This window comes from Monodon monoceros, unplaced genomic scaffold (genome assembly GCF_005190385.1).
Source record: "Monodon monoceros isolate NGI ecotype Baffin Bay Population unplaced genomic scaffold, NGI_Narwhal_1 Super_Scaffold_22, whole genome shotgun sequence".
In the NCBI taxonomy this organism is placed as follows: Eukaryota; Metazoa; Chordata; class Mammalia; order Artiodactyla; family Monodontidae; genus Monodon; species Monodon monoceros.
In genome coordinates this window covers 59,764,169-59,789,980 of record NW_021703779.1, presented here as the reverse complement: position 1 = coordinate 59,789,980, position 25,812 = coordinate 59,764,169, and the positions used below count along the sequence as shown (strand labels likewise).

Genomic DNA, 25,812 nt, shown 5'->3' with positions numbered 1-25,812 from the left:
GGGAATACACATTTATAGTCCTCTAAAAAGTTTGTGCTGATTTATGTTCTCAGCAAGAGCATAAGAGTACTTGGCATCATTTTGAATTCTCCCTCTCCTTTACCCATACCCTCAACTTCCAACCATTTATGAAGGTATCAATCCTACTTCCTCAATATCTCTACCATCTGTCCCCATCTTTCCATTCTTATTGCTACTTAACTTAGTTCAAGCTCTCAGTACTTTTAACTTGGACTGTTGCCAATAGTTTCTTTACTGGTCTCCATATTTCATTTTCCCTCCTATCTATTCTTCAGATAGCTTCCAGAACGATCTTACTAAAATACCTGTTATGGTGGTCTGTCCTTTTAAAGGCATACTAGGCCTTTCATGACTTGGCCCCATCTAACTTTAAAAACTAATCTCTTAACACCAAAACTAGCTCCCACTTTGCACCCTAGCCAAACTCAACTATTTGCACTGCCCTATCCAAGGCACTCTTATCTTTTTAGCATTTGCACTATCTACCTGGAACTTCTTCCCCACCCTTCTCCACTTGACTATTTGTTTGGCACAGCAGGTGCTCACTGAAGAATTAGCTACAATAATCGTCATCCTTCAAAATTTAGCTCAAAAATCACCTCCTCATGAAAGAGTTTCCTGCCTTCCATACCAGTAGAAAACTTGGAAAACATACAAAAGATGAAAATGAAGACAACCGTAACCTTACATCTCAGAAATAATCACTTATCACCAGCATGTCTTTTTTCTATGTATCTTTTCTTAAAAGCATAACTGAGATGACATAAAGTTATGTTCTGCTTTTCTCACTTAACATTCTAAGCACTTTTGTCATTAGCTTGTTTTTTTTTTTAACACCTTTATTGGAGTATAACTGCTTTACAATGGTGTTAGTTTCTGTTTTATAACAAAAAAATATGGAACGCTTCATGAATTTGCGTGTCATCCTTGTGCACAGGCCATGCTAATCTTCACTGTATCGCTCCAATTTTAGTATATGTGCTGCCGAAGTGAGCACTGTCATTAGTTTTTAAAATAAGCTTTCAATCTTTACACAGCAATCCATCATACAGGTGGCACAATAACTAGTCATTCCCTTTACATTAACCGTTCAGGTTATTTCTAATTAATATAAATGACATTATCATGAACAGCTTTGTCTGTACCTCTGATTAGGATAGATTATCCTACCACATGCTAAGCACTTACATGCATTATTTTATTTAATCCTCACGATAGCCCTCTGAGGAGGGTATTATTATTTTCCCCATTTTACAGAAAAGAAAGCAGAGTCTAAGTTACTTGTCCAAAGTCACAGTGCTATGAAGTGGTGGGGCCAATATTCAAATTCAAGTCTACCTGACTATAAAGTCTGTTCACTTAACGATTTTTAGGTCTCAATGCTGTCCAAGAGCTTTCTAAAAATGTCTAACAATGTTACACTGCCAACAGCATATGTGAGAGTACCTGTCTCACTAGCATTTTGAATACTTCCATTAAAAAAGAAATTAAAAAAAAAAAGAGAAATTGAGCTCATCTTAATAGACAAAAAAATGGTCTGTTTCAATTTGCATTTCTTTGATTACTAGGTACAACTGAATATTCATTTTCTTTTGGTATTTAATTTTTGTCTTCTGTGATTTGTCCATCTGCCCTCTTCTCATTTCAATTAGCATCTTCTGGGTTTTTCTTGTTGCCTTACATAAGCTCCTCATAAATCTGCCCTCTATCTTCAGGCAGCCATTACCAGGCCAAGCATCCTCTCTGTAACAGTCTTGCTTGCTTATTACTTGTTACACTCATTTTTAGACACCTGTGAGCCTGCCAACTTCTATTACCAGAATTTTGGCTGATTAGCTTTAGGTGTTTTCAGGAGACAATAATGGAGAAATAAATGACCTGACAGAGGTCATTTCCACTTTCCAATCAGCAATAAGAAGGGCACAAGGGACAACGCAGATTCTTTTAATGCAACCCAGATGGAACAAAAATGGAAGGCTCATCTCCTACAACTTCTCTTTTTTAAAATTTATTTTATTTATTTTTGGCTGTGTTAGATCTTCGCTGCTGCGCACGGGCTTTTCTCTAGTTGCGGCGAGTGGGGGCTACTCTTCATTGCGGTGTGCGGGCTTCTCATTGCAGTGGCTTCTCTTGTTGCGGAGCATGGGCTCTAGGCATGTGGGCTTCAGTAGTTGTGGCTCACGGGCTCTAGAGCACAGGCTCAGTAGTTGTGGCGCATGGGCTTAGTTGCTCCGCGGCATGTGGGATCTTCCCGGACCAGGGATCGAACCCGTGTCCCCTGCGTTGGCAGGTGGATTCTCAACCACTGCGCCACCGGGGAAGCCCTCCTACCACTTCTCTTAATGAAATATATAGGTTCTAGTCAAGTACAGTTCCTTGAACTTACCCTGTCCTTTCATTCCTCCATGATATTCTATTCTCTAAACCCAGAATACCCATTTCCTCATCTGTTGTTCTGGTTGTCCCCTCTGTCACCTCCTCTTTCTAATTCTCTGTCCCTTCTATCTGGCAAACTTAACAGCCACACTACTTGGGTTCCTGAATATTGTGGAGAAAAGTCATACAATCAGGTGGATTTTTAGCTGAGACCTCAGTATGCTAGGCAATTCTCTCAAATGCCCTTAGCTCCCTCTTCTGTTTTGCTTCAGGAGTTATCTGGGATTGTCATTTTGCTGCCTAATTCTTTCAACGTTTTTCCATTTAGGATAATGTAAAAGCTCTTAAGTATGACATATGGCATACACCAGGCCCTCTTATGATTTGACACCTGTCTACTTCTCTATATATAACCAGTCATCCATCAACATGTACACTTAACTGCAACCCCAGTAACTTGTTTCTTAAACCCAAGATGCAATTTCAGGTCTCTGTGCCTTCATATATTGCTGTTCTCCCTGCCTAGAACGCTTTCTCCTCATTTTTTGGTTAGCAAACTCCATTGATCCTTTAGAACTCAGCTTAAGAAAACTCTCTTCCAGAAAGCTTCCTCTAATCCCACTCTGACTTAGATATCCTGTTCCTGTTTTCCTTTGGCACTCTGTGAATGCATCTAGCATAATACTTAAGTTCTGTAATTTTTCTTTTCTGTTTTCCCAACTAAACTATAACCAATTTGGAGGCAGAGAACATATCTAATTTGACTTTATATTTGTAACATCTATCAGTGCCAGCACATATTAGGTGCTCAACTGATGTTTACTTAAGTGAGCCATTCAAAACTTAACTGTATTAACTTGTTTATGAAGCCTTCCCTAACCCTTAGGTGAAGGTTTCCTTCCTCTCCTCTAGGGCACTTTGTACATCCTTCTAATATAGCCCTTGCCAAGCTGCATTTTAACTGTTTCTCTTCATTGACCTGAGGACAATGATGTCTTTCCCACTGGTAGATTAAGTAGCTAGCACAGCACCTGAGATACATTATGCAATCATTTCATATATTGAGCAAAAAAACTCCATGCTCTGAGGAAGCACACCATGGTCTATATTTAACACATTTCCCTAAGCTCCATCTAAGGGCCTGGGGCATAGGTGAGTTTTTACATCTCATGGAAAGCAGTGATGGCCCAAAGTAATATCCATTTGATTTTTATTCTCATCTCATTTTTCGGTGCTTTCCAAAGTTTAGAAAATAAATATACGTTGTTTTTTCATCATTAAATGTTATTAGCAAACTTTACAGAACACACTAAAGTACGTGCCTGTTTTAAAAAAAAAATGCAGAGTAAGTCACATGACTGATTCTGCTATCATGGCTCAAGGCTGCTTTATGCACTTAAATTTTAATAATGCTAACTAATGTTGGATGGATATATTGACGGAAAGAGAAAAAAAGGAGAAATACCCACCATTGTATTTAACACTGTTGGCCAGAATAAGGTTGACATCGTCTAGAAAGCTCTCCCGACTCTGATACTTGTGCTTGGAGATATTCTGTGATTAAAAGAATCAGGAACTCAGATACACAAAGTTACTTGATTCCCAAAAGACATTTTAGACCAAATCACTCACCTTACGTATGGTCTCTAAATCCATTGGACTGACAATCACTTTGTAATAATCTGGAACAAACTTCTTATTAACTGGGTGATGAAATGGCCAAGACTAGCAAAAAGAAAGCATGAGAAATTAAATGGAAACCATTCTTTATACCAGAGATTCTCAAACTTCACTGGGTCACAAATATTCTTAAGACTCCGACAAAAGCTATGGACCCTTTTCCCAGAAAGACACATAATCATACAAAACTCTGCATATAATTTAAGGGGATTCCTTTATGGGTTCATGTGCCCTGGTAGGGTAAGGACCCCTGCTCTATATTCACAATTAAAATCTCTCATTCCCTTGTCCCATGCAGAAGGTTTATAGCAGGGGTCCCCAACCCTTGGGCCTGGACCGGTACCAGCCCGTAGCCTGTTAGGAACCGGGCCGCACAGCAAGAGGTGAGTGGTGGGCAGGCGAGCGAGCGAGTGAAGCTTCATCTGTATTTACAGCCGTTCCCCATTGCTCCCATCACCGCCTGAGCTCGACTCCTGTCAGATCAGCAGTGGCATTAGATTCTCACAGGAGTGTGAACCCTACTGGGAACTGGCGCATGTGAGGAATCTAGGTTGCTGCTCCTTATGAGAATCTAATGCCTGATGATGTGAGGTGGAGCTGAGGTGATAATGCTAGCGCTGGGGAGTGGCTGCAAATACAGATTAGCAGATGATAATTAATGATAATTAGCAGAGAGGTTTGACTGCACAAGAGACCATAATAAATCAATTGCTTGCAGACGCATATCAAAACCCTATCAGTGAGTGGCAAGTGAAAACAAGCTCAGGCCTCCCACTAATTCTGCATCATGGTGAGTTGTGTAATTATTTCATTATACATTACAATGTAATAATAATAGAAATAAAGTGCACAATAAATGTAATGTGCTTGAATCATCCTGAAACCATCCCCCACCCACCATCCGTGGAAAAATTGTCTTCCACGGAACCGGTCCCTGGTGCCAAAAAGATTGGGGACCGCTGGTTTATAGCGTTACTGCATACACAACATATGCCTACAACACAAAAGGAAACTCAGTTCAGAATTTCCTAGGGAGGATCATTACAAAATGATACAAAGAATCAACATGGTACCCCTGCCATAAAGTTGCAAGACAAAAAATGAAACAAAAAACAACAAACGCGGGACTTCCGTGGTGGCACAGTGGTTAAGAATCCGCCTGCCAATGCAGGGGACATGGGTTCGAGCCCTGGTCTGGGAAGATCCCACATGCCTCGGAGCAACTAAGCCCGTGAGCCACAAGTACCGAGCCTGCACTCTAGGGCCTGCGTGCCACAACTACTGAGCCCGTGTGCCGCAACTACTGAAGCCCGCACGCCTAGAGCCTGTGCTCCACAAGAGAAGCCACTGCAATGAGAAGCCTGCACACTGCAACAAAGAGTAGCCCCCGCTCACCGCAACTAGAGAAAGCCCGCGCGCAGCAGCAAAGACCCAACGCAACCAAAAATAAATAAATAAAAAAAAGAAAAGAAAAAAAAAAAAAGACAACGAATGCTGGGTAATTATCAAACTCTCATTTGTTAAGAAGCACCTCTAAACCCAAAACCTCCCATTAGCTGGCATCCTAACTTCTCTCCAGGGCTATTCAGGAGCATTAAAATACTGAATGTCAACAACAGGTATAAAGAACCTCTCTATATCACAGATTCCCGGCCTCTTTGATTTCAATGATAATGCACTCATAGAGCAAAATGGTTTCTTTTTAAAATTATATACCAGTTTGAATTGACAAACACCACACTCCAGACTCCCCAACATACACATGCACACATCCTTTCACCCTTTCCTCTCCCCTGTACTATCCTCACAATATTTAACACACAGACCACTTACATCTGGAACTGCCATCATTTTCTGGGTGACAATGTTGTCCAGAATAAAAGAAAATGCCACTTGGTCATCATCATCCAGCAAGGGGTTGATAGCTTTCTCTAAACGAGCCAATTTGTCTTCTTTCTAACATGAAACAAAGCAAAGGAAAGGCAGAGGTTTCCCTGAGGTATAATCACCATAGAGTATTAAGGATAATTTAAGGTTCAGTTGTCTATTGCCCTTGTCCCAAAAAGTCTAACTTTGAACTGTGGCCTATTCAGTTCCAGACAAAAAGTCCAGAGAAGAGAAATAATATTCCAATAAAAGGATCAAAAGAGATGTACTGACCAATTCCTTTAGGTATTCTATCTTCTATTCTTGTAGATCATCAAAAATATACATCCCTGGGCATCAATAGCTTAGCTCCCACAACAAAAACATCTTCACCAAATTAAGTTTTAATATCAGACTGCTTTTGCCGTAAAACTATTGCTGAAAACACTGAACACATTATTGTTGAGTAAGGGAATCTAACCCAACAAATTCATTTTAGACTGTACTAGGAAAAAGTTTGTGTGTCAACTGCTCCATATCCTCATCCACTAAAACTCAGTCTTTTGTTTTTTTAAGTCTTTAAATTTTAGTCTTTCTAAGGGAGGTATGCAGTGCTAACTAATCATGGTTTAAATTTGTATCTCCCCAATGATCAATCAAGTTGAGAATCTTTTCATGTTTACCGGCCATTTGGTTATCCTCTTTTATGAAATTTCTACTACAATATTAACATCATCATACTTATATTTTTTAAGCCTATTAAGGTACCATTTTTTTTGGTTGTTAAGAAGATGAAATACAGATAGATTATCTTTTAAAAATTAAAATTTCTCCCTGCCAAAACAGTCTCTTAGCTTCAGCTGACTTCCTGGGAAGTCAATTTCCTAAGAGTTATATGGATTTTATATTTTAATTGTAGCCCTACTATTTAATAGCCATGATGCCCAAGACAAATTAGTTTCTTCTGTGGACCTCAGTCTTTCCATCTACAAAAGGGAGGGATTAGACTACATGATTTCTAAGGTCCCCTCCAGACTCTAACGTACAAAAGACCTGCTACTCCCTCATTTCTCTACTCTTCCTTCTGTTACATTCCCTACTTCCTCAATACTGGTACCTGCCAGCTTCATTCTACTGCTTTTCTCTCATTTTAAATGTCTTACCTCTTTAAGTTTTTCATCACAGAGATCCAGCATGGATTGAGAGATCTGGGTCAATGAGTGCTTCGGCCCTAGATTACAGAGGAACAATAAAAGAGATGGGACCACTAAAAATGGGAGGCAAGGGCTTCCCTGGTGGCACAGTGGTTGAGAGTCTGCCTGCCGATGCAGGGGACACGGGTTTGTGCCCCAGTCCAGGAAGATCCCACATGACGCGGAGTGGCTAAGCCCGTGAGCCATGGCCGCTGAGCCTGCGCATCCGCAACGGGAGAGGCAACAGTGAGAGGCCCGCGTATCACAAAAAAAAAAAAAGGGGGGGGGGGGGAGAGGGAGGCAAGAGCTACCAACACCTCTCCAGACTTTTAACTCATTTACTTAATCACCTAATATGTGCCAAGCACCAGCCTGGCTGCTGGGTTAGACAGATGTATCAGTCTTATCTCCATTTTTCAGTGCCTAACACATAGCAGATACACAATATGGATGAATAAACTAATTTTAACTCTCTCCCTTATTTGTGTATATCCATACATAGCGGTACTACTGTCGATACTGCTGCCTTTAATACCTTGAAAATAAAACTATGGATGGGGAATGACAATTTGTTTAAGGATGGCTAAGGAGACGAATGAATGATTTATAATCCTTCCAGACTCAACATACAAAATTTGTGACTGCAATTTTTGTTTGCAGCACTCATGGTTTGTGATGCCCACCCAACATACGGCTAATCCAAAGCCTTTGTCAGAAAAGAATCTCCACCCCACCTCAGACTACTACTTTAGTTTCCCTGAAATCCATAACAAGAGCTTCACAGAATCCTCCAACTATCTCCTACATTCCCTGCTTATGGCTACCCTCATTTAAGCTCATCATAGGGATAGTGAAAACATTTTCATGTAAAAAAACAGTAATTCTGGCTACTTCCTTTCAGTATACTTTCTTATCTTCCTCTGTCAATTCTTTCGTGTAAGTGCTCCCCAGAGCCTAAAACTCAGCTCTTTTCTCAACTACTTATTAATTAATTAACAGGGATTTGTTTATTCATTCAACAACTGTTTAATGACTGTCTGTGATGTGTTCAATGTTGAGAATAAAGGGAAAATAAGACACAGTCCCTACCTTAGAGAGTTCTTGGTTTAGTCAAAGAAAATGATATGAAAATAAAACATTGCACGACAGGGTGTAAGTGCTTGAAGTATCTACAGATGAAATGATATGACGTCTGGAAATACAGGCTAAACGATGAACAAGACTGGCCATATATGCTGGTGATTGTGGAACTGGGTGAATAGGTGCACTGAAGTTTATTTACTTTCTCTCTACTTCTGTATATGCCTAACAATTTCCATAATAAAGTTTTTAAAAAGTGAGTGTAAGTGCAAATAGAGGAATACACTGATTACTATGAACTGTGGAGGGGTTGCAACGTGTTTTAAGTTGTTTTACAACAATTAAATCTGAGTACCAGGGAGGAGTAGGGAAGGCTTGTTGTGAATGACAATCGAGCAGTGTTATTAAACAAGAGAAGTCTATCAGGTAGACAGTAGGGTTGAAAAACATTCCAGAGGGAGGAAAAAGTATGCAAAAACATGTTAAGTAAGCAAATTCATGGAAACATGAAACAATACATTTCACAACAGGAATCACAAGTAGTTTGGTACAACTGGAATACAGGTAGGTATGTGTGGAGGAGAAATAGGAAATGGAACTTGGAAAGGCAAGAAGGGACATATTACAATGGTCTCATAGGAGATACAAAGGCACTGGAGATTTTAAGCTAGAGAGTAATTTTTCAAATTTGTGTATCCAGAAAAAAATACCCTGTCAACAGTGTGAAGAATTAATAAGGCAAGCAGCAGAGAGAAAGTCTGGAAGCTATTGCAAGAGGTCAAACAAGAGACGACAAGGGCTTCAACTAAGATAGTAGCAATGGAGACCAAAAGGAAGGGGATGTATTCCAGCAAAATTTAGAAGGTACAATTTATGCAACTTAGTGATCTATGAGTATAGGGCAGGGAGAGTGGAATAACAATGGCCAACATTTCTAGGTTGTACAACTAGATGGACAGCAATACTAGCAATGGTGGCACTACTACTATTATCACTATTATCAGCATTTGGGTATGAGGAAGAAGGAAGATTGAGTTAGAGGGGGATGTGGAGAAAGTCATAACTTAAATTTCCAAATTTTTACGAACACTGCCACCTAAATGACCCACAAGTACCTCAAGCTCTGTATTTCCAAAGTCAACTCTTACCTTCCCATTCCCCTTCCAAGCTGATTTTTGTTTATGCATTTATCCTCGTCACCTTAAATGACAGTTGGGACTAATAAATTTATTATTCCTTTGTATGTGTCTGGTACTCTGCTACGCCCTCGGAATACAAAGATGAATAGTCTCTCTAGGAGGTCACAAAGTGATGGGAAAATCAGATATATGAACAATTATATATAACACATAAGAGCTATAAAACTTGATTTAATTGTATTGGGGGGCACAGAGGATTGAAAAAATGGGTACTTTGGGCAATCTGAATAAGTCTTTATGAAGAGATGATATGAGTTGGCCTGGAAATATGAATGGAAATGGAATAAAGGGCACTCTGCAGACAAAGGGCAAAGACTGTACAAAGACATGAAGACATGGTATAGGATATTTAGTTAAATACAACACTGAGCATAGCCAGAGTCTCTATCTATAGTAGGTCTGGGAGCCAGTCTCTATAGATGAGACTAGATAAATGGGTCAGGCCTGCTTGTGAAATGTATTAAAATCTAGGTACTACTATTGTCCCATGTGTACAGGTAAGAAAACTGAAGAGGCTATGAGAGGTTAAATAAGTTGTCTAGGGGCTTCTCTGGTGGCGCAGTTGTTGACAGTCCGCCTGCCAATGCAGGGGACACGGGTTCGTGCCCCTGTCCGGGAGGACCCCGCGTGCCGCGGAGCAGCTGGGCCCGTGAGCCATGGCTGCTGAGCCTGCGCGTCCGGAGCCTGTGCTCCACAACGGGAGGGGCCGCGGCAGTGAGAGGCCTGTGTACCGCGCAAAAAAAAAAAAAAAAAAAAAAAAAAAAAAAAAAAGTTGTCTAAGGTAACTCAATTAGTAAGTGGCAGAGCCATAGTTCATACTCTACCTGTAACCTTAATCCCTACACTAAGGATACAACTGGAAACCAGAAAACTTTATCCTCTACATGCAGAAGCTATACTGTTTCTTGATCTCTTTAAGACTCAGAAAACAGATTTCTTCCTCCTTGCCTTTCCAGCTTTTGAGCAAAATAGACATATAACAGCCCCTATAACAGATTTGTAGACCAAATCAAAGACAAATATAGTCAACAAGCATATACTCTGCGGGGGTTCCATCCACACTGAATGCCTCTCCCTTCTATTTACTTATAGGCTCACTCCTATCTCTCACTGCTTCTCATGCAATTGTTTCAACAGATTCTCTAAATTCTCTAGAGGATACATAAAAAAGTGGGAATACAAAGAAGCAATACTTATTAAATGATTAAAATGTACATTACCTGATTTTCATAACCCCAAAATGTACTACTACATTGTAGGTCCTTTCAGTCAGTCCAATCTAGTCTAAATTTAGGACTAGTAAGGGATAAATAAGGATCTGAAAGGTGACCTTTGCAGTCAAAGAACAGGTGATTCTTACCATTGTAGGTTGCACTATTTTTCACAATTAGCTCCAAATGCTCTCTGAACTCTTCCCGAGATGGGTAGAGGCGTTTACGCACATTTTCACGGAGCGTTTGTAAGTCCATTGGTCGGGTGATAATTTTGTAGTAGTCCTTTACAACCTTTGCATTGACTGGAGTGTGGAAAGGGTACGTCTGTGCAAACAAGAGCCAGCACCATCCATGAGCAAAGAACAACTGCCAGACCAATTCTTCAAGACTCTCTCACATCTTACCTCTACCTGGCCGTCAACTCTCAAAGGAATCTCTAGATGGAGCAGGTCTGTTTCCTCTACTAAACTGTTAAAAAATAAATGAAAAACTATATCCCAAAGAATCAGAGGAGTTCCAGGTTCCTAGGACTATACTCTACTGCCATCTATCTGAAATCACACAGAACAGCCTTGCCATCCATACTGTAGATCTGAATGAAATGAACTCACATTTGGAAGATCTCTCATGTCATTGATGATAGACTCCAAAATGGATGACAATGTCACCATGGGGTCTGTCCGGCGCCGGTGAATGGACTTATGAGGTCTCTAAGGAAAAACAAGAAATCAGAATGCTTCTTTAGATTAAAAAAAAAAAATAAACGCCAATACATATATATTTTGGAAACCCTGTAATGCACAGTACACGTAATTCTCAGGGCAAGGCCAAAGGGAGAATCTAAGGCTATATCAGGGCCATGGCTTAGACGGCTGGGGGAATTAATGAGAACCCTATGTGGTCAGAAAGCAGCAATGCCAATACTCACATTTAAATAGTCACAGTGAACAGTGGTTCCAACTCGCCGTTTCTTCTTGGGAGGAAGTTGCTGCTTAGGGAACTTGAGAACCAGAGATTTTCTGCGAACCTCATCTGCACTGCAATCAATAACACTTTCATAGTGTGCAGTCCCTATTTCTAGTCCCCAGAAAAAAAGCAACTACAATGAAAAAGTCCAAAGTACCTGAGCATGAGCCTGGGGAGGAAAAAGCCAAACCAAAGGCCAGACATCCACATTCTAAGGCTCAGATCAGGCAAGGCCTCATAGGATCTCCAAATTAATAAAAAACTAGGCAAGCCACAACTTCACCTCAGTTTCCTATTTGGAAGATAAGGGAACTAGGCTAAAGGAATTTCAAGAATCCTCCCAGCTCCAACATTCTATCTTTCGGTTAAAGGGCTAGGAAATTTAACTTACTCAGAATAGAAACAAGGAAGAAATTAAAGCAGGTTTGAAAAGAAAAACTAATTTGAGTCTCCCTCAATCATTAAAAGCCCATCCACCTTCTTCCTTTCCATCATATGGGATCAAGATACTACATTTTCCTTTTCTAATGTGCTTCAAAACATGACTACTATAGATATCGATAAATTAAATTAACGAGGATGGAAAACAACCCTCAAATCTAAACAGAAACAGAAACAAATGAATATAACTGCATATCAAATTAATTAAAAATTATATACTCAAAAAAGAATTCAAATATATTTTGAATAGAATACCCTGACTGTACAACTTCAGTGGCATATAATCCAAGGACAACTAATTACAGAAAACACCTTGAACCTACTGTACAGATTTGCTATTGGTAGTAGTATTGGTATTGTAATTCTCAAACTATTTTGTAAATATCATAGGACAGAGCAAGATGTTGGGAACCAAAGAAAGGATACAAATATGAAACGGAGGAAAATGAGGAAGAAGCCGTAGATACAATTTGAATTGGAGGTATTGATATGAAGTTGTGATTTACAATATATGTATATTTCCTAGTTCTGTCTACTAAGAGCCTAGAAGCAATGACATCTCAGTGGCAATGAGCATACCTAACACCTAGATATTGTTTTCTAAATACCATTCTCCAATAAAAGGAACCAGGAATCCCTGAGAAATGGTTGACTCTGGGTCTGGGACAGGGAAATTTCAAGGATAGCCTGGAACATCTCGAGCCAAAAAGCAAAGAAGTTTTCAAAATTTATAGGGTCATTTCCAAAGGACACAGGTCAGGCCTGAAGGGATCAAATTTGGGACAATCTGGCCATCAAAATTAATAATGATGTTAATAGATTTTAATATATTAAAGTTTCCAAAAGAAAGAATTTCAGAATCTATAGTAATACCCAAACAAAAAAGGGAGGGGGAAGCTCTTTACAGAATGCCAGTTAACGTAGAAAGAATGAAAAGAATTAGAAAAACCATTAAGCAACCCCCAATGTAATAACTGAGTTATCAGGTAATGATCATCAATGGATGTTAAAACTATTGAGAGAAAGATTGTTAGCAGGATAGACTGCAGTCCCTAGTGACACCTTGAAGGCAGCCTCTGAGCAGAGGACCCAGCTGAGCTGTGCCCAGACTCCTGACCCACAGAAACTGTGAGATAATAAATGTATGTTGTTTCAAGCTACTGAGAAAAAAAAAAAAAAAAAAGGGACTTCCCTGGTGGTGCAGTGGTTAAGAATCCATCTGTCAATGCAAGGGGACACGGGTTTGATCCCTGGTCCGGGAAGATCCCACATGCTGCAGAGCAACTAAGCCCAAGAGCCACAACTACTACTGAGCCTGTATGCCACAACTATTGAAGCCCACGCACCCTAGAGCCCATGTGCCACAACTACTGAGCCCGCATGCTGCAACTACTGAAGCCTGCATGCGTAGAGCCTGTGCTCCGCAATAAGAGAAGCCACTGCAACAAGAAGCCCACGCACCGCAATGAAGAGTAGCCCCCACTTGCCACAACTAGAGAAAGCCCACGTGCAGCAATGGAGACACAACACAGTCAAAAAAAATCTTTTTTAAATCAGGATATTCACCCACATATTAATTACAATGGAAAAAACATACCTTTATTATAGAGGAATCTGAGGATTAACACTTTAATAAGATAATCAAAATACTGAGAAAACCTGACGTTATCTGCTTCCTGATGTGGTGCAGTACATAATACCACCTATGTTGTAATCTTGCCAAAGACATTTACTCTGAATATAATCAATGCGAAAACAGACAAATCCAGAATGTGGAATGTTTTATGAGACCATTGGCCTGGACTCTTCAAAACATTCAAAGTCATGAAAACCAAAACGGTGGGGAGGACAGTTGTAGATTAAGAGAGACTCAAAATACTTAATGTTTGAACTGGAATTGGATCCTGAAGGGGGGTGAGGGGCAGGCAATAAAGGACATTGACACAACTGGGGAAATTTGAATAAGGACTGAATATTAGATCCTATTGAATTAATGTTAATTTTCTTACGTGTAGTAATAGTATCATGTTTGCCACATCTTTATTCTTTATGTGTGCTAAAGAATCTGAGTGAAATGCCATGATGCCTAAAACTTCCAAATGTTTCAGCAGAAAGAAAATGTTTTAGATATATAAAGATGAAACAAATGTGACAAATGTTAACAGCTGGTGAATTAAGAGGAACAACAAACTTTATTATTCCTTCAGCTTTTCTGTAGGTTTGCAATTTTCAAACTAAAAATTTAGGGGAGAATTTGTTTTATTTAAAAACTTTTCTACTTGATTATCAAATTCTCTGAGGGCAAGAGACAGATAGTATAAGCATAGTTTGTCTCCTTAATCTTTTTGGATGGTCCATTATCAGAACATCTGAGATCAGGGACCTTACAAATATTACAAGTGCCTGGAAGTAGAATGGGAAGAGCATCTACTATATGCCAGGCACTATACTACATTTTTTATACAGTCTCCCTCATTTTACCTTCATAGCTACCGTTGTAAGGGTGACTTTATTTTCTAAATAAGGAAACTAAGACTCAGAAAAGTTAGGTAGCATGCCCAAGGGCAAGTGGTGGAGCTTAATGAGTGCTTCACAAGACTAATTTTCATTACTGGCAACAATTAGTGAGGAAAACCCATCAAAGTTCCTATGTCCTTAGTTCCACTTCAGAGAACACATCACATCCACCCCTGCCACCCATCAGATACCACCAACAGATCTCTCCCACCTGCTATCTCTTACCTCTCAATTAGCTGTTTCCCTAAGACAATCTTGGTCCCTTCAACCTTGATAAGTTCTTCATTATCATTATGAATGACTGTCTTTTCCAACTCTTCCTCCTGCTCCTCTGTCATGGCAACAGGGTTGGAAGGTGGGGCATTTGTTTGATAATAAAGGGGGCAGAATTTGTTTGTTCTCATGTGCCCAATGGCACCACAAGCCCCACATTTCAGCTGCAAAAGGAAAAGTATCAACATGTCAGAGGTAAGCAGGCTTCTTCCTGTTAGCTTTAAGAAATATATAGAAGGTAGAAAAGAAACAAAGGCAGGCCCAGAAATTTTATTCTAACAGAATCGTTATACGCCTTTCAACCAGAAGGCACTAGACAAAAGTGCACGTATGGAAATGACACATTAAAAACAAAATGAAATCCAGAGACTGAACATTACTTTAAAAACCAAGTGAGGGAGAGAAGAGAGCAGATTTCTACCCCCAATTTAAGTTGTAAACTACGAAAATATTAAATATGCATAAGAAAGGCTACTGGAAGCCCAAGGCTGCATTCAGCCTCACAGGCAGCCAGCATGGGTGTATTCCCAGCCTCAAGGAAAAGGCTTAATAATACCAAGTCTCCGGGAATTCCCTGGTGGTCCAGTGGTTAGGACTCCGTGCTCTCATTGCAGAGGGCCTGGGTTCAACCCCTGGTCAGGGAACTAAGATCCCACAAGCCGTGCAGTGTGGCAAAAAACCCCAAAAACCAAAAAGCCCAAGTCTCCATCTTACTTTTGCAACTGCCCTCAGTTTCATCTGTAAAATGGATCAATACTGTATCATACAATACTTATATAATATCACATGGAAGAAAGAAACATTAAAATACTTAATGACCTCAGTACGTGTTAATAGCAGTTCCCATTCGTTGAGAATTTTAGTTTATGAAGTGCTTCCCATGCATTATATACTTTAATACAACACCAGTGTGAGATAGGTATCATTTTATAGAAGAGAAAACAGGTTTGGAGAGGTTACGGTCACAGAGTTACTAAATGGCAGAAGAAGAACCTGAACCCAGATCTTCTGTTTCCGAGTCCATGGCTCTTTCCACTGTACCACAGTTGCCTCATTTTGTGATGCACGTTACAGTTACACTGCACAGTAATATCTGGAATCCCACCTAAATTATGCAAAGCAACCTGTATTGTATGATTTTTTCTGTTGCTTTTTAATACATGCAATTGAAAAACAAGATGTGTTCATATATGTACATACATGTACATGTTAAAAAAAATCCACCACACCTATCTCAACTCACAGAAAATATTTCCAATGGATGAAGTATAAATGACACCCAAAGACACCAGATCAAGTCTGGTGTTGTCAGTACCAGTCACAATAGTACTAATAACACCCAAGCGGCCACATCAATTCAAAGTAGTTTTCCACAGTACTGCCCTCATTCCCAGTAAGGGAGGATGCCAAAAGCTAAGGGAAAAGGTATGCTTTCTTAGTTATGATCACACCACATACACTTACTTTTAGGTCAGGACGCTCCTTCATTTTTTTGGGCTTCTTCTCAGGAGGACCCTTAAGCTTCTCCTTTTCCTGGTTTCGCTTAAGCCGCCTCAGTTGCTCTTGAATCCTCCGCCGTTCTTTTCGCATCTCTTCTCGATGCTGCTCATCAAAAAGGGCAAATTTGCGACTAAATGATGGGGAAAAAAATCACAGATCCATAAGCAAACTTAAACCAAGAACACTGTCCTGATAGCAAACATTTCAGGACTAAAGTAATCCATCAATAATGAAACAAAAGGGGCTACCTGGCATCCCCATCTAACCTGCTCATCATTCTTCCACGTGCAGAGAGGCACCTCTCTCAGAATGAGCAGCCCTGAGGAGTCCCTAAGATTTTTGCCAACCAACCAATGAAAATACAAAGGACCCAGTGGAACTAAAAACATGCCTTTATTTTGCAGCAAATTTGGAATTCTCCCCGTGATTTGGCTTTGTTCAAACCCAAAGTTCTAAAGGCAAAATGGTTCCCAATTAAAACAGACTTCCAGGGACAACTGTGCAGAATCCTGTCACTAAAACTCAAGCATCGGGAGGAAACAAGATGGCGGAGTAGAAGGACGTGCTCTCACGCCCTCTTGCAAGAACACCAGAATCACAACTAGCTGCTGCTGGACAATCATCAACAGGAAGACACTGGAACTCACCAAAATAGATACCCCACATCCAAAGACAAAGGAGAAGCCACAATGAGACAGTAGGAGGGGCACAATCACAGTAAAATCCAATCCCATAACTGCTGAGTGGGTGACTCACAGACTGGAGAACACTTACACCACAGAAGTCCACCCACTGGAGTGAAGGTTCTGAGCCCCACATCAGGCTTCCCAACCTGGGGATCCAGCAACAGAAGGAGGAATTCCTAGAGAATCAGGCTTTGAAGCCTAGTGGGAATTGATTGCAGGACTTTGACAGGACTGGGGGAAAGAGAGACTCCAATTTTGGAGGGCACACACAAAGTAGTGTGCGCATTGGGACCCACGGGAAGGAGCAGTGACTCCAAGGGAGGCTGAACCAGACCTACCTGCTAGCGTTGGAGGGTCTCCTGCAGAGGCGGGGGGTGGGGGTGGCTGTGGCTCACCGTGGGGACAAGGACACTGGCAGCAGGAGTTCTGGGAAGTACTCCTTGGTGTGAGCCCTCCCAGAGTCTGTCATTAGCCCCACCAAAGAGCCCAGGTAGGCTCCACTGTTGGGTTGCCTCAGGCCAAACAACCAACAAGGAGGGAACACAACCTCACCCATCAACAGTCAAGTGGATTAAAGTTTTACTAAGCTCTGCCCACCAGAGCAACAGTCAGCTCTACCCACCAACAGTCCCTCCCATCAAGCCTCTTAGATAGCCTCATCCCCCAGAGGGCAGACAGCAGAAGAAGGAAGAACTACAATCCTGCAGCCTGTGGAACAAAAACCACATTCACAGAAAGACAGACAAGATGAAAAGGCAGAGGGCTAATACCAGATGAAGGAACAAGATAAAACGCCAGAAAAACAACTAAATGAAGTTGAGATAGGCAACCTTCCGGAAAAAGAATTCAGATAGTGAAGATGATCCAGGACCTCAGAAAAAGAATGGAGGCAAAGATTGAGAAGATGCAAGAAATGTTTAACAAAGACCTAGAAGAAGTAAAGAACAAACAGAGATGAACAATACAATAACTGAAATGAAAACTACACTAGAAGGAATCCATAGCAGAATAACTGAGGCAGAAGAACGGATAAGTGACCTGGAAGACAGAATGGTGAAATTCAGTGCTGCAGAACAGAGTAAAGAAAAGAGAATGAAAAGAAATGAAGAGAGCCTAACAGACCTCTGGGACAACATTAAACGCAACAACATTCGCATTATAGGGGTCCCAGAAGGAGAAGAGAGAGATAAAGGACCCGAGAAGATATCTGAAGAGATTATAGTCGAAAACTTCCCTAACATGGGAAAGGAAATAGCCACCCAAGTCCAGGAAGCACAGAAAGTCTCATACAGGATAAACCCAAGGAGACACACGTCAAAACACATAGTAATCAAACTGGCAAAAATTAAAGACAAAGAAAAATTATTGAAAGCAGCAAGGGAAAAACAAATAATAAAATACAAGGGAACTCCCATAAGGTTAACAGCTGATTTCTCAGCAGAAACTCTACAAGCCAGAAGGGAGTGGCATGATATACTTAAAGTGATGATAGGGAAGAAACTACAACCAAGATTACTCTATGCAGCAAGGATCTCATTCACATTCCATGGAGAAATCAAAAGCTTTACAGACAAGCAAAAGCTAAGAGAATTCAGCACCACCAAACCAGCTCTACAACAACTGCTAAAGGAACTTCTCTAAGTGGGAAACACAAGAGAAGAAAAGGACCTACAAAAACAAACCCAAAACAATTAAGAAACTGGTCATAGGAACATACATATCGATAATTACCTTAAAAGTGAACGGATTAAATGCTCCAACCAAAAGACACAGGCTTGCTGAATGGATACAAAAACAAGACCCATATATATGCTGTCTAGAAGAGACCCACTTCAGACCTAGGGACACATACAGACTGAAAGTGAGGGGATGGAAAAAGATATTCCATGAAAATGGAAATCAAAAGAAAGCTGGAGTAGCTAACTCATATCAGAAAAAATAGACTTTAAAATAAAGAATATTACAAGAGAAAGGAAGGACACTACATAATGATCAAGGGACCAATCCAAGAAGATATAACAATTATAAATATATATGCACCCAACATAGGAGCGCTCTCAATACATAAGGCAACTGCTAACAGCTATAAAAGAGGAAATTGACAGTAACACAGTAACAGTGGGGGACTTTAACACCTCACTTACACCAGTGGACAGATCATCCAAAATGAAAATAAACAAAGAAACAGAAGCTTTAAATGACACAAGAGACCAGATAGATTGAATTGATATTTATAGGACATCCCATCCAAAAACAGCAGATTACACTTTCTTCTCAAGGGCACATGGAACATTCTCCAGGACAGATCACATCTTGGGTCACAAATCAAGCCTCAGTAAATTTAAGAAAATTGAAATCATATAAAGCATCTTTTCTGACCACAACGCTATGAGATTAGAAATGAATTACAGGGAAAAAAACGTAAAAAACACAAACACACGGAGGCTAAACAATACGTTGCTAAATAACCAAGAGATCACTGAAGAAATCAAAGAGGACATCAAAAAATAACTAGAGACAAATGACAATGAAAACACGATGATCCAAAATCTATGGGATGCAGCAAAAGCAGTTCTAAGAGGGAAGTTTATAGCTATACAAGCCTACCTCAAGAAACAAAAATCTCAAGTAAACAATCTAACATTATACCTAAAGGAACTAGAGAAAGAAGAACTAACAAAATCCAAAATTAGCGGAAGGAAAGAAATCATAAAGAGCAGAGCAGAAGTAAATGAAAGAGAAACAAAGAAAACAATAGCAAAGATCAATAAAACTAAAACTGGTTCTTTGAGAAGATAAACAAAATTGATAAACCATTAGCCAGACTCATCAAGAAAAAGAGGGAGAGGACTCAAATCAATAAAATTAGAAATGAAAAAGAAGTTGTTACAACAGACACCGCAAAAATACAAAGCATCCTAAGAGACTACTACAAGCAACTCTATGCCAATAAAATGGACAACCTGGAAGAAATGGACAAATTCTTAGAAAGGTATAACCTTCCAAGACTGAACGAGGAAGAAAGAGAAAATATGAACAGACTAATCACAAGTAATGAAATTGAAACTGTGATTAAAAATCTTCCAAGAAACTAAAGTCCAGGACCAGATGGCTTCACAGGTGAATTCTATCAAAAATTTAGAGAAGAGCTAACACCCATCCTTCTCAAACTCTTCCAAAAAATTGCAGAGGAAGGAACACTCCCAAACTCATTCTATGAGGCCACCATCACCCCGACACCAAAACCAGACAAAGATACTACAAAAAAAGAAAATAACAGACCAATATCACTGATGAATATAGATGCAAAAATCCTCAACAAAATACTAGCAACAGAATCCACAAGACATTAAAAGGATCATACACCATGATCAAGTGGGATTTATCCCAGGGATGCAAGGATTCTTCAATATACACAAATCAACCAATGTGATACACTGTATTAACAAACTGAAGAATAAAAACCATATGATCATCTCAACAGATGCAGAAAAAGCTTCTGACAAAATTCAACACCGATTTATGATAAAAACTCTCTAGAAAGTGGGCATAGAGGGAACCTACCTCAACATAATAAAGGCCATATACGACAAACCCACAGCAAACATTCTCAATGGTGAAAAAACTGAAAGCATTTCCTCTAAGATCAGGAACGAGACAAGCATGCCCACTCTCACCACTATTATTCAACACAGTTTTGGAAGTCCTAGCTATGGCAATCACAGAAGAAAAAGAAATAAAAGGAATACAAACTGGAAAAGAAGAAGTCAAACTGTCACTGTTTGCAGATGACATGATACTATACACAGAGAATCCTAAAGATGCCACCAGAAAACTACTAGAGCTAATCAATGAATTTGGTAAAGTTGCAGGATACAAAATTAATGCACAGAAATCTCTTGCATTCCTATACACTAATGATGAAAAATCCGAAACAGAAATTATGGAAACACTCCCATTTACCAATGCAACAAAAAGAATAAAATACCTAGGAATAAACCTACCTAAGGAGACAAAAGAGCTGTATGCAGAAAATTATAAGACACTGATGAAAGAAATTAAAGATGATACCAACAGGGCTTCCCTGGTGGCGCAGTGGTTGAGAATCTGCCTGCCAATGCAGGGGACACGGGTTCAAGCCCTGGTCTGGGAAGATCCCACATGCCGCGGAGCAACTAGGTCCGTGAGACACAACTACTGAGCCTGCGCGTCTGGAGCCTGTGCTCCGCAACAAGAGAGGCCGCGATAGTGAGAGGCCCGCGCACCGCGATGAAGAGTGGCCCCCGCTTGCCACAACTAGAGAAAGCCCTCGCACAGAAACGAAGACCCAACACAGCCAAAAGTAAATAAATAAAATTAAAAAAAAGTGACTGTACCATTAAAAAAAAAAAAAAAGATGATACCAACAGATGGAGAGATATACCATGTTCTTGGATTGGCAGAATCAACATTGTGAAAATGACTACACTACCCAAAGCAATCTACAGATTCAATGCAATCCCTATCAAATTACCAATGGCATTTTTTACGGAACTAGAACAAATCGTCTTAAAATTTGTATGGGGACACAAAAGACCCCGAATAGCCAAAGCAATCTTGAAGGAAAAAAACGGAGCTGGAGGAATCAGACACCCTGACTTCAGACTATACTACAAAGCTACAGTAATCAAGACAATATGGTACTGGCACAAAAACAGAAACGTAGATCAATGGAACAAGACAGAAAGCCCAGAGATAAACCCATGCACCTATGGTCAACTAATCTATGACAAAGGAGGCAAAGATATACAATGGAGAAAAGACAGTCTCTTCAATAAGTGGTGCTGGGCAAACTGGACAGCTACATGTAAAAGAATGAAATTAGAACACTCCCTAACACCATACAGAAAAATCAACTCAAAATGGATTTGAGACCTAAATGTAAAACCGGACAGTATAAATCTCTTAGAGGAAAACATAGGAAGAAACACTCTTTGACATAAATCACAGCAAGATCTTTTTTCATCCACCTCCTAGAGTAATGGAAATAAAAACAAAAATAAACAAATGGGACCTAATGAAACTTCCAAGCTTCTGCACAGCAAAGGAAACCATAAACGAGACAAAAAGATAACCCTCAGAATGGGAGAAAATATTTGCAAATGAATCAATGGATAAAGAATTAATCTCCAAAATATATAAACAGCTCATGCAGCTCAATATTAAAGAAACAAACAACCCAATCCAAAAATCGGCAGAAGACCTAAATAGACATTTCTCCAAAGAAGACATACAGATGGCCAAGAAGCACATGAAAAGTTGCTCAACATCAGTAATTAGTAGAGAAGTACAAATCAAAACTACAATGAGGTATCACCCCACACCAGTTAGAATGGGCATCATCAGAAAATTTACAAACAACAAATGCTGGAGAGGGTGTGGAGAAAAGGGAACCCTCTTGCACTGTTGGTGGGAATGTAAATTGATACAGCCACTATGGAGAACAGTATGGAGGTTCCTTAAAAAACTACAAATAGAATTACCATATGACCCAGCAATCCCACTATTGGGCATATACCCAGAGAAAACCATAATTCAAAAAGACACATGCACCCCAATGTTCATTGCAGCACTATTTACAATAGCCAGGTCATGGAAGCAACCTAAATGCCCACCAACAGACGAATGGATAAAGAAGTTGTGTTACATATATACAATGGAATATTACTCAGCTATAAAAAGGAACGAAATTGAGTCATTTGTTGAGACGTGGATGGATCTAGAGACTGTCATACAGAGTGAAGTATGTCAGAAAGAGAAAAATATCGTATATTAACACATGTATGTGGAACCTAGAAAAATGGTACAGATGAACCGGTTTGCAGGGCAGAAGTTGAGACACAAACAAGCTAACAAAAAAACAACTAATACTAAACTTTCTTTGGGTTATTTCTACGGACATACGTTAATATAAATGTTTCAGACGTTACATGAAATTTCTAAAAATCTTATATGTTCTGGTATAATGTTATAAGTCATACTTCTAGTTATTATTTTAAAATGTGTATCTCAGAAATAACGAAATTTCCTTGTCAATTATGTTACTATGAACTTTCATCAAATCTTTAACCATGGTCATTTTCAAGTCTTTTGTCATTTTCAGACAGTTCTGGGTGTCCTCTGATGCTTTTGCAAAAACGTTCCTATAAAAGGTTTTCATCTTCAAGGAATTCATGGAAAAGACTCTGACAAGTACAGGTTTCTGGTAACTGACTATACTGCTGAACTGAAGTGAATAAGCATTTTCAGAACTCTTAATGTAAAACTGATCAATTCATAAAAGTGCTAACAAAAGATCAAGATGGGGCTTCCCTGGTGGCACAGTGGTTAAGAATCTGCCTGCCAACGCAAGGGACACGGGTTCAAGCCCTGGCCTGGGAAGATCCCACATGCCACGGAGCAACTAAGCCTGTGCGCCACAACTACTGAGCCTGAGTTCTAGAGCTCGCGAGCCACAACTACTGAGCCCGTGTGCTACAACTACTGAAGCCCGCACGCCTAGAGCCTGTGCTCTGCAACAAGAGAAGCGACGACAATGAGAAGCCCATGCATGGCAATGAAGAGTAGCCCCCGCTCGCCACAACTAGAGAAAGCCTGCGTGCAGCAACAAAAACCCAATGCAGCCATAAATAAATAAACAAATAAATAAATATTGAAAAAAAAAAGGATCAAGATTAAAAAAATTAATTACATGGGACTGAGTGAACTAATGAGGATGATTATAATTTTTGTGACTTTCTGTTTGAATTAAAAAAAAAAAAAACCCACCAGGACTCAGAGGCAAAAAATATACAAATCAATTTTCACTGCAAAGTAAAGGAGCTGTTATAGTGGAGGATTACTGGACTGAATGTCAATACTATGACATAGTATGAGTGTGTTTCATGTTTGGTAATTGCAATCATTGTTGCTTTTGTTGTGGTCATCCATTTACAATGCTTGGTGTCAGTTTACTTATCTCGTAAAAATAAAATACAGTGTGTGTGTGTGTGTGTGTGTGTGAAAAAAGAATATTCAAAAAATAAAAAATAAAAAAATATTTAAAAATTAAAAATATAAAAAACTCAAGCATCCACCCTCACTCCCTTCCCCATCATTATCATTCTTCTTATCGCACTGGAAAGTGGGAAGGGAGTCAAACTCACATGAATTCCTCATCTTTCGTGGTCCGTATACGCACATAGGCATCAATGACAGCTGGCTTTCGGACGGTCTCACAGCGAACATATTCTTTGCCCTCTTCATCGCGAAATGTGCGATAAATCTTGAGACAACGGCCGGTGGCAGAAGAGTTAAGGCTAGTCACAGAAGCTGTGTCATCATCTCTGTGATTGTTTCCTGATGCTGCTGAGCCTGCTGCTGCAAGGCAGAAAAAGATTTCCACAAATTCCCCCTACCACCCAAATGGCCATTTTCTTGGGGCTGAGTGGCAACCCTGAAGCTCAACATGCCACAGAACTATGTTTCTACAGAAAGCATCAGTCACCACCAGCCCCAAGAATACACTGAGTTGTCCTTTCCTGACTTCATTTTACCACTGTCAGAGTTATCATTTTTGTAAGTACAGAAAGTTCTGAAAGGATCTCAAAAAACATGTTTGTTATACAGAGGACAGAAGAGCAGTAGCTGTATTCTGATTCCTCTGAACAACAGCACAAGAATAAAGTCCAAGCAGGAAGCAATTGATGGTCACATTATAGAAAAGCACCCAGGGGAAAAAGATGGCACCACAGGGCTTCCCTGGTGGCGCAGTGGTTGAGAGTCCGCCTGCCGATGCAGAGGACACGGGTTCGTGCCCCGGTCCGGTAAGATCCCACATGCTGCGGAGCGGCTGGGTCCGTGAGCCATGGCCGCCGGGCCTGCGCGTCTGGAGCCTGTGCTCCGCAACAGGAGAGGCCACAACAGTGAGAGGCCCGCGTACCGCAAAAAAAAAAAAAAAAAAAAAAAAGATGGCACCACAGAAAAATTCCAGAGTCTCAAGGCCTAGCGTACGCTTCTCAAACTTTTAATATGAACGAATAGGAATCATCTGAGGATCTTGTTAAAATATATTCTAATTCAGTAGGTTTGGGGTGAGACCTGAGATGCTGCATTTCTAACAAGCTCCCATGTGATGTAGATACTGCTGGTCCAGGACCACACTCGAGGAAAGGCTTTATCACATCTTCACAAAGTAGCCAGAACAACAGAATTACACAAAGCTTTTACAGGGAGGAAACAAAGGAAAGACTACTGTGAGTGAAAATAGTCATTTAAACCTTCATCTTCAGCCTTTATCCTCCCTCTCAGTATCTACAACCAAGTTTTCAATTGCCTGCTTGACATCTATACTGAGAGTATCATGGGGACCTCAAACACCACATATTACACCTTTCCTTCTTAAACCTGCTTCTTTTTCTGAAATTTACTACTTTAATCAATGGTACCACCATCTTTCTAGCAAGCAAGAGTGAAATCTTAAGGTCCCTTTGATTTTTCTCCTCTTTTCATTCCCAGTGACCAGATCCCAAACCAGTTTAGGCCTTTCTCATCCCACCGTCAACTTATGCAATTTTGGGTTGGTGATTTTAAACTTTTTAGGGTCTAAGACTCCTTTAAGAATCTTCTGAAAGCCATGGATCTTCTCAGAAAAGGCACATTTGCATAGAATTGTACATGTGATTTCAGAGGGTTCATTAAAAATCCCCCAATTCATCCACAGATTCTGTATTAAAAACTCTTACCCTCTAGGATGAATGCCCAGAAAACTCAACTGATGTAC

General features: G+C 40.0%; 1 protein-coding gene and 1 non-coding gene across 14 annotated transcripts in view; both read right to left on the bottom strand.

The window, feature by feature from the left end:
• Positions 1 to 25,812, bottom strand: part of TAF1 (TATA-box binding protein associated factor 1) — a 98,613-nt gene that overhangs the window by 37,179 nt on the left and 35,622 nt on the right. For 12 of the 13 annotated variants that reach the window (XR_003796384.1, XR_003796383.1, XR_003796385.1 and 9 more), the window contains 10 exons: positions 24,197 to 24,410; positions 16,291 to 16,456; positions 14,779 to 14,990; positions 11,558 to 11,666; positions 11,241 to 11,339; positions 10,776 to 10,953; positions 7,107 to 7,174; positions 5,911 to 6,033; positions 4,030 to 4,122; positions 3,867 to 3,951 (listed from right to left, as the gene is read on the bottom strand). Coding sequence is in view for 10 of the 13 variants with exons in the window: in XM_029240661.1 (XP_029096494.1) it covers positions 3,867 to 3,951; positions 4,030 to 4,122; positions 5,911 to 6,033; positions 7,107 to 7,174; positions 10,776 to 10,953; positions 11,241 to 11,339; positions 11,558 to 11,666; positions 14,779 to 14,990; positions 16,291 to 16,456; positions 24,197 to 24,410 (1,347 nt within the window). In the remaining 3 variants the exon portion in view is untranslated. The remainder of the gene's footprint in view (positions 1 to 3,866; positions 3,952 to 4,029; positions 4,123 to 5,910; positions 6,034 to 7,106; positions 7,175 to 10,775; positions 10,954 to 11,240; positions 11,340 to 11,557; positions 11,667 to 14,778; positions 14,991 to 16,290; positions 16,457 to 24,196; positions 24,411 to 25,812) is intronic. The other variant, XM_029240660.1, reaches the window with a different exon arrangement.
• LOC114906694 lies at positions 912 to 1,018 on the bottom strand. Its single transcript, XR_003796509.1, has one exon. It is a non-coding gene; the product is annotated as a U6 spliceosomal RNA (small nuclear RNA).